Raw genomic sequence first — 9,914 nt, forward strand, 5'->3', positions numbered from 1 at the left:
ATATATATATATATATATATATATATATATATATATATATATACACCCACCCACCCACACACACTGTTATTTAGGTCACAAATGCTTTAAAAAAAATGTTTTTGCCTGTTTATCACTCTCATCTCCACTCAACCGAGAGAGAGAGTGAGATTTATTGAACCTAGTATTGAACTCACACCCATCAGGTAGAGTTGTGTGACACTATTCTCTGAATAGCAAAATTTCTACCTTATTTACATCTGTGTTGATTGAATGAAGGTGTGTTACATTCCTCTCTCGCTGTTATTAGAATAACTGACGTGAAACCCCTCATTCTTATGATATGCTTTTGTTTGTAGACAAATTAAAACTGTTGATGAAATCTGTGTGGGACAACCCAAGTGCTGTGTCCTGGATCTGTTAGCGATTATGTTATTTATTTAGAATTTCATATATTCTGGTGCATTAATTGTTTCTTAGTTATGATGGGGCAGCATCTAGGGTTCTAAGTCAGTTCTATCAACCCCACTGTGCCTGGGACTTATGGAAGGGTTATGTTTATCTTGAATTCTATCCATTTTAAGGATATAAATACCTCAAAGAATTGATACCAATCTACACCAGTATACGCAGACGCTCGTATATAATCATCATCATCATCACATTGCAAGGGTCAGACAGAATTTGCTGAAGCAGATTTTCTACAGCTGGACGCCCTTCCTGTCTTCAGCCCTCATCTGTTGCTAAGCAACGTAATATCTCCATGGTTTGATATTTTGTGGTGGAAGACTGGAAACAAACATCACTTGTATGGTGGTGATGCTTGTTTACAACCGTGACATGATGTCAAGACAAGGGCACACACACACACACACACACACACACACACACACAATGGGCTTTTTCCAGTTTCTGTCTACCAAATCTGCTCACAAGGTTTTGGTCATTCTGGAGCTATCAATGTAGACACTTATCAAAGGTGCCACACAGTATGATTGAACTCAAGACACCATGGGTAGAAAGCAAGTTTCTTAATCACAGCTACTTGTTTCTTTTAAAAATATGATGTTCTCATTGTTAAATATTGGGTAAAGTTTGTAATTATTTTTGTTGTTGTTTCCAGGTGAAGTCTTACGCGGTGATCGGATTACTAATACGCCCTATGAAGTAAGGAAATGTTCTTTTCTTCTTGTCTCACTTTCAGCTGATTGACTTCAAACATTTGGCAGGGTTATTCTGTTTCTAACGACTCAAAGACACTGTTATAAAATCCAAAAATGTAGAGTCTTATAAGCTCTTGGTTCACAATCATTTGTTCTACTCTGACTTGCACCCCCTCCCCAAACTCGTCTGTTTTTCTCTGAAATTATTCCGTTACTAATTAATGTTGGGAAGAATTTGGTAAAAAAAAACTTTAGAGTATTTTGTTTTTCTGTTGCTTTGAGTGATGGGGGGACACTTGGTCTTATTTGTTGAAGCCTCTTCTAGACTGGTGAGGTTGTTGATATTCAGACCAATGCTATGTGAATGAAATTTGGTAAACATAGACATTGTGGAACCCTGTTGTGTGTGTGTGTGTGTGTGTGTGTGTATGTATATATATATATATATATATATATATAAAAAGGGGTTTGTATCATAGTGTATATATATATATATTATTTAAAAGAGTTCCAACTCTGATTTTTTAATGTTTTATTTGTATTCTTATAAAATTAATGTGGGATATAGAATATGGAATAATATAATATAAATAGTAAAATGAAATGAAGTATTGAATGTCTTATTGAATATATGAAATATTGAGTATTAAATATATATATAGGGGTTAGTATACTTTCCTGCTTCATAGCAGTCATCAATGGACAGAATCGGCAGCTGCTTCTTCTATTTCTACAAATATTGTTCATTACTTCTTTACCAAGATTCTAGCAGAGATAATGTTTAACTTCTTGCTGTAGCAGGAATATGGTGTGACAGCGAGATTGTCTCTAATTTCTTTGGATTCCATCGTTTTTATTGTAAATGAAATAATTTCAACTTCTTTTCAAATCCTTTATAACAACAGTTGACTTAAATGCTATTTTTTTGTTTTTGTTCTCAATTTTTAGGTTGCTATGGCTGAAAGTAAAAGCTGTGAAATTCTTTGCCATAATGATAAAGCTGTTACTATGACAATAGAGGATAGTAAACTCATGGCAGAAAGGATCAGGCATGCATATTATGTCCATTTGTAAGTAAAAACTGAATCCCTACTACTGTTGTTGTTGTTGTTGTTGTTGTTATAGTGTTGTTAATGAAACTGGCAGAGTGGTTCCTGTGCCAGGAAAATGCTCTGCAGCGTTTTGTCTGTCTTTATGATCCGAGTTCAGATTCTGCCGAAGCTGACTTTAACGTCCATTCTTTTGGGGTTGATAAAATAAGTGCCAGTTAAATACTGGGGGTTGGGGGGTGTTGATGTAATTGACTTCCCCTTCCCCCAAAATTGTTGGCCTTGTGCAAAAACTTTACCTCGTCCTCATCATCATCATCATCATCATCGTCAGTGTCGGGGTTGGACAGTTCAGCAAGAACTGGTAAGCTTGAGGGCTGTGCTAAACTTCCAATGCCTGCTGCTTTGGTATGGCTTCTGTGGCTGGATGCCCTTCCTAATGTCAACCAATTTACAGTACTGGATGCTTTCTACGTGTTACTCAGTGACCAGTGAGGTCATCAAGTAACTTGCAAGACAACCCCCCCCCCCACCTCCAACCGAATGGATGATAGTATCATCATCCTCATCATCGTTATTATTAATAATCTTCCTTTATAATAAAACGCAAAGTGTTTGCTTGTCAGCCATACTGTAACTGTAGGCAAAGAAGAGTAAAACAACAGGCAGAGTGGGAGTGTGTGGCAGTGAGAGATGCTGAAGCAGGCGGACAACGTTGTAAATGAGTGTCACTGTTCACACAAGCAGTGTTGTTCATGTCCAATCTCCTGTTGAAAATGTCTGGCCATGGAGAAGTATTACAGTGTTTGGAAATAGGCGAGGGTTGGTGACAGGAAAGGCATCCAGCCATAGAAAAATCTGCCTTAAATAAACTCTGTCCAACCCATGCAAGCAGGGAAAAGAGGATGCTAGAAGATGATGATGATGATGATGGAAGCCTAAAATTAAAAAAAAAACCTCAAAAAATATAAGAGGATGTAGTGGCTTAGATCAGGTTAAGAATTATTTCTGTTCAAACAAGCTGAGAGAAGAATGTTGGTGTTGAGTCATTCATTCATCTGTTTCATTTGTTTATATATTTCTAGGTTGGTTGATAATTTACCGTGTGCTACTAGATTTGAAATGTTAGGGACTCGAGAAATACAATATGAACATGGATATAAGCTAGGTTTTGTCAAAAATAATGAGGTAAGTAGAAAACGCACCTATTCAAAGATCTTTTTTTTACATTTTATGAACCAGTGTCTTAAATTTAAATATATTTTCAATGCATTTATTTTGAAACAGTGTCTGATATATTATGTTTTTGTGTCTTGGTTAATTTTATGATAAAAGTCCTCAAAATTTCTTATTTGCTAAACCCCCCCCCCATCAGATTTATGCTACCTTTTCTCTTCTCTGTCATGATTGATAGTTTTTTTCATTCCGTTACTGGTTTCAATCATTGGACTGGGGCCATACTGATGCCTTCAATTCCTATAAAGAGATGTGACTAGAATGTCGAAGGGCATCACCAAATAATATAAGGGGCTTTTGTTAAATGCCATGCTGATTCTACCACCCTTCACCTATATCCATCATCATTATCTTTGGGTATTGGGACTTTTAAGAGATTTAGTGATAATGTCAGAATGCAAAGCAGATGTTTAAAAAATCCAAACTGAATGCAGTATTGTTTGAGTTATGGCATGAAAGTAACTATTCAATTGGTGCAGTATAAAGTTGCTTAAGCTTGTAAAAGAAGTGGAAGAAGTATTTCTAATGTCTTGGACAGTCTTTCTATGGAGAGAGAGGAATAAGTATGGATTTGTCTTTGTTCCGTGGGAATTATATAGTCAAGGAAATGGCAGGAACTTAGCTATTGGGCATGGATGGGAGGGAAGGAACTTAGGAGAGAAAAGTGGTGTGAGATAGAGATGGGGGAAGTTGGGAGGAGACGATAAGGGTGGAGGAAGAATAAAAGGTGAGAAAGATGAAGAAGAAAGCTGAAGAGGATTGGTAATTTTAAGGCAAGGAGGATATTAAAAAAGATTTTTGTTGGTTATCTATGCAACAGAGGCAAGAAGTTTGTCAATATCATTCTTCACATGGAACCAGGATGCTGGCAATTGTTCACACAAATTACTCTCAAGAGTTTGTTCTTCATTGTATTAAGGAATAGGGTTTGCCAATGAGTTTGAGGTTGTTTGCTTTGCTTTCAACTTTTCTTTCAGAGAAAAAGAAAACCACACCACATTTTAGTAGGCTTACCAGACTTGTTTTACAAAATATTCATAATACAGACTGCTTGTGTACCTCTTCTAAATATTTTGCATGCTGTTTAGATATAATACTGTGATTGGGCTTCCTGCACCATACAAGGAAGGAATTTTTACCTATTATTATTATTTAAGATGTTTTTCTTTTTCTACAGGCTTTCATCAACAATCATCTTAAAATCATCTTGAAATATCATACTGAAGACAAGTAAGTTATTTTAGTTGGTTTAAGAATGGTTTTTATTCTTGTCTTTGAGTTTGTCAGAAATATTTATCTTAACAGGTTCATTTTAAATGACACAAATGACAAGTCTTCATTCTTATGAATGTAGAAATTATTTCAACAGGTCTTAGCAATAACTGGATAACAGAAAATCGTGATTGGACACAATAGATATTATCTTTGTAATCTCAGTAACTTATTTTTGAAGATTTAAATATATTCTTGTTTGAATCAGTTTTAATTTTGAGTGACCGTTTCTTTTTCTTGAGATTTTATTTTGTTACGGTTATTTCTACAGATATTCTGTAGAAATTATGACTGATTTTTTGCTATAACATTTTGTATCAAGATGTCAGATGTATCACAGACAATGTGACAAAAATAGGTAAAACGTGTATACGCCATATTTTGGAGGTTTTCTAGTGATTTTACGAATCCAATATTTGTGGTGAACAGACGTAAAGTCGAGTAAAATGACTTAACTTCATTTTTATTTTTCCATATATTATTTTTGAAAACTAATGTCTAATCGAAACAATTTAAGCTGAGGTATACCTGTATGTATATATATATGTCAGTGTGTGTGTGTTCTCATAAAAAAAAAAGCTATGTATTTTTTAACATTCATCCATCAATTCTCCTTTTGTTTACCCAGTGCCAAATACCGAGTAGTTGGTTTTGAAGTGGAAGCTCAAAGGTAAATTTATTTCTCATTCTTTGAAGTTTCTTGGTCTAAACGTACCCTGATTAAAGCACAATAATTTAACTTTATAAGCTCAGAAAGAGGTTTCCTTCAACCTTTCAATGTTATAAACTACCATTGTTTTAACTGGAAGGAAAATAAATTTTCACAGATTAGAATGAAAATAATGCAGGCACTATCATGGTTTTGTGGGAAGATGTTTGACTGCATGGCACCTTGGGCAAGAGTCTTTTACGATAGCCTCGGACTGACCAAATCCTTGTGAGTGGGTTTGGCAGATAAAAGCTGATGATGCTAATATGATATGATTTCTCTCTTTGGCAACTAAAGTTTCTGAGAGGAATGTTGTCAAATTCTTGTATAAAAGAATGTCTTACTTTTCACCTGTGTGTGTAGGTGGGTGTGGGGATTGTGGTGACTCTACTTGTGCCTTAAATCTTTTAGATTTGTACAAATATAAGAAGAAAGAAATTGTGGTGGATTGGTAGAACCTTTCAAGTGGTTTGTGTTCTAATTTTCTGTGTTCACAGTTCAAATCTTGGTGAGGCCAATGTTTGCCTATTGCCCTTATAGGGGTCATCATTTAATGTCCATTTTCCATGCTGGCATGCATTGAATGGCTTGATAGGGGCTGGCAAGGCCAGGGTTTACACTGGGTTCAAAGTCTGTTTTGGCTTGGGTTCTTATGGCTGGATGTCCTTTCTTATGCCAACCACTTTACAGAATGTTCTGGGTGCTTTTTACGAGGAACCAGCACCAGCACATTTTCTGTGGCACCATGGTTTTAGGATATCATTTCTGTTGTGGTGGTCAAGTCTTCTTGAGTACAGCAGTGCACCACATTTTCTGACCCTTTGCCATCTCCTTCGTAAGGGGTTGATAAAAATAAATTAGCTGTCAGTGTACTCGAGTAACCCCTTCCCTTCAGAATTGTTGACTTTGTTCCTAAATTAAGAAATAATTATTTGCAAACGAATTGCTGTTGTTCATTTGGAAATTAATTCTGTCACTTTTGTTTGTTTGTTATTGTTTAGTATTGATTTCTCCGAACTTACAGTCCAAGGTAAAAAATGCACTGTCAAAAGTAAAGAACCAAAACCACAAAAAATAAACGAGAAAGGTAAATATTTTGCAACTTTGGAATATTTTCTTTAGCATTCTTTGTTGTTATTGTTTTGCTTTTCTTGTTTTCGCCAAAATTTATATTTCAAATTTTAGATTTATTGGGCACAAATGTGGTTGTGTGGTAGAGAAGTTTGATTCCTGACTGCAATTTTGGGTTTAGTCCCATTGCATGGCACCTTGAGCAAGTGTCTTCTACTGTAGTTCCAGGTTGGCTAATGCCTTGTGAGTGCATTTGGTAGATGGAAACTGAAAGAGGTCTGTTGTGTGTGTGTGTGTGTGTGTGTGTGTGTCACATTAAAATTCCATCCACCCCATATCAGCATGGAAAGCAGTTGTTAAATGATGATCACACACACACCTATTTCTTAATTGCCCACAGGGGACAAACAATATATATATATCTGTAAGGGAATGGGATCAGAGGCAGGCAAATTGAGCAGATTTTGGTGAGGGTGTTGATAGCTTATTGTTTTAGAGGAGTTTAGAGAACTATTGTTGCAATGGTAGGTGGGAGAGAAACGGAGAAGATACAGCATTATGATCATCATCTCCATTTTCATGCTTGTATGAGTTATATAAAGTTTATTGAGGCAGACATGTTTCTCACAAAATACTTGAGAAGATGTGTCAAGCCAAGTAAAACCGCTGCCATCTAAACATACAGGTTTCTCCTTTCCCGGTGCTGGTGCCACTGAAATGCACTCGTGCCAGTGCTGTGTAAACGCATCCATGTCAGTGACACATAAACAGCACCCAGCACACTCTCTGAAGTGGTTGGCGTCAGGAGGGGCATCCGATTGTAGAAACCATGCCACAACAGACGCTAAGAGTCTGGACAGCTCCCTGGCAGGCCTGCTTCTCTCAAACCGTCCAACCCATGCCAGCATGGAAAAACGGACGTTTGATGATGATGATGGTGATGATTGGAAATGAAAAATATTACCACAAATATGTGATGTGAAGACAAGCCTGTTGGAAGGATCATGGTTTTAGTGTGTTGGGGAGTGAAAGTTTGCTAATCCATTGGATGCTAATCAAGTTGGATGTGCTATAAAATGCTTGTGTGTGGACGTGTGTCTCATGGCTGCCTTACCTCAGGTTTGTAAGCAGTATTATGTGGGATTCACTTGTCCCTTATTGGGGTCCACATTCATCCAATACTGAATTATTTTCCGGTTTAAAGAAGGACATAGCCTTTCAGATGAAATTTTGGCTTTTTATTGCTATATGGTTGCCATAAAAAGTCTTCAGAAATTGTTAGGTTTAGCATTCTTGAATTGTGGCTGTTTTAGTGTTGTTACTGAAGAAGACAGCTACAGTGTTGTGGTGGTGACTATTTTGTCACGGTTGGTATTATTGGGGTATGTTTCTATGGTCTCTGTTCATGGAAGTAATGCATGCTGGGAAGATGTCTAGCTAGTGAGTGGGTGAATGACTGTTGGAAAGACTATTGAGGACTGAAGCATGTAACTAGATGCCATAAGACATGTAACTAGATGCTTTAAGACAGGTGAGTGGGTGCCATAAGACATGTAGCTAGATGCTTGAAAGTATTCTATTCTGTGGTCTACCATTTTGTTATTCATTATACTAAAATGAATTTATTTTTTTCTTCTTAGGAGAAACAAAAGTGATTTTCTCATATTCTGTGGATTGGCAGAGCAGCCATATTCAGTGGGCTTCCAGATGGGATACGTATTTGGCCATGAGTGATGTACAGATCCATTGGTTTTCTATCATAAATTCAGTTGTTGTCGTCTTCTTCTTATCAGGTAAGCACAATAGCAATTATTCAACACGTTTGAATCCGTTGAGTATTTTAATAAAACCAGTGACTATTGCCATCTTACTTTTAGCTGCAAAGCCTGCAAATAACTCAATGGTTTGTGTTAAAACTGTCCTAAAGCTTTCGCATCACATTATTCATTTTCATCTTTTACATTGACTTGTTTAAGAAATTAACACCCTTTTCTTTCTTGCTACTAAATATCCTCTAAGTATGGCATAGATCAGATTTAATTTTTATCAAATACTTTATTGGTCACAACAACATATGCCTCCTTCCCCATGCCTGTAAATTAATTAAACCCTTAAGCATTCAAACCGGCCAGATCTGGCCTCTCACACCTACCCTATCATGTCATTCTAAAAATAAACAATCACACCATCGAAATCACTAAATTACAATATAATGCATGATTAATTCAAAACAATATAAACAAACAAACATTACATTTGACAGATTAATCTGAATACCAAAAGGGTGAACCATAGTGTTATATAGTTATGTTTCATACTTAAAGTATATACACCATTGTTAGGCTTGTTACTGCTGTATTTGTCCTGAGATAACATCACTTATGGGATGTGCTGCATTAAAAATGCAATAGTGTTATATATAACAATATAGCATGGAAAGCGGACGTTAAACGATGATGATGATGATGATAACTTTGACTGCAGATGTTGGTATTATGCTGTGATAAGCAAATGTTATATAAAGATTTTGTTTTTCCTAGTTTATATCCATTTTCCATTACTTAATATATAAGTGAAATCAAAATGGCTGGTGACAGTACCACCTGACTGGCACCCTTGCCAGTGGAACGTTAAAAGCACCATCTGAGCGTGATTGTTGCCAGGGCTGCTGACTGGCTCCCATGCCGGTGGCACATAAAAAGCACCATTCGAGTGTGATCATTGCCAGCATCACCTAAGTGGCACATGTGCTGGTGACTCGTGAAGAACAATGTTTGAGCGTGGTCGTTGCCAGTGCTGCTGGACTGACTTCCATACAAGTGACACGTAAAAAACACCTTTTGAGCATGGTCGTTGCCAGTACCGCCTGACTAGCCCTCATGCCGGTGGCACATAAAAGCACCCACTACACTCTCTGAGTGGTTGGCATTAGGAGGGGCATCCAGTTGTAGAAACTTTGCCAGTTCAGGATTGGAGCCTGGTGCAGCGTTCTGGCTCACTAGTCCTCAGTCCAACCATCCAACCCATGCCAGCATGGAAAGCGGATGTTAAACGACGATGATGATGCTGATATATAATTAGGATAATTTTCTGTATCTGAACAGTTGTTTTTTTACAATGGGACACTAATCCCACTGTTAACGACTCATCCGTGATGTAAAGGACAGAACCTGCTTTGTTTTAGTAGTCATGTGAAATGGTCGAAGCAGTTGAGTGCCTTGCTCAAGGGTGCAAAATACAATGGTTGTACTAAGGTTTGAACCTGTCATCATATGGTCAGAACTTCTTGTTATTGTTCAATTTTTTCATATTAAAAGAAAATAAATTCTTTGTTTATTTTTAGAAGTATTTAATTTCTTCTCTGAGCATTGAAGTAACTTCTTAAAATATGCCAAGTTCCTGCCAGAAACCCTTTTTTTTTTTTTTTTTTTTTTC

General features: G+C 36.8%; 1 protein-coding gene across 1 annotated transcript in view; it reads left to right on the forward strand.

Moving 5' to 3' along the window:
- The window catches only part of LOC106868321 (transmembrane 9 superfamily member 4), a 37,834-nt gene that overhangs the window by 13,441 nt on the left and 14,479 nt on the right, over positions 1 to 9,914 (forward strand). The window contains exons 4-10 of the mRNA XM_014913517.2: positions 1,103 to 1,146; positions 2,091 to 2,212; positions 3,277 to 3,379; positions 4,605 to 4,657; positions 5,328 to 5,369; positions 6,410 to 6,495; positions 8,120 to 8,272. Coding sequence (XP_014769003.1) covers positions 1,103 to 1,146; positions 2,091 to 2,212; positions 3,277 to 3,379; positions 4,605 to 4,657; positions 5,328 to 5,369; positions 6,410 to 6,495; positions 8,120 to 8,272 — 603 coding nt within the window. The remainder of the gene's footprint in view (positions 1 to 1,102; positions 1,147 to 2,090; positions 2,213 to 3,276; positions 3,380 to 4,604; positions 4,658 to 5,327; positions 5,370 to 6,409; positions 6,496 to 8,119; positions 8,273 to 9,914) is intronic.

The sequence above is a fragment of the Octopus bimaculoides genome, chromosome 8 (assembly GCF_001194135.2).
Source record: "Octopus bimaculoides isolate UCB-OBI-ISO-001 chromosome 8, ASM119413v2, whole genome shotgun sequence".
Lineage (NCBI taxonomy): Eukaryota > Metazoa > Mollusca > Cephalopoda > Octopoda > Octopodidae > Octopus > Octopus bimaculoides.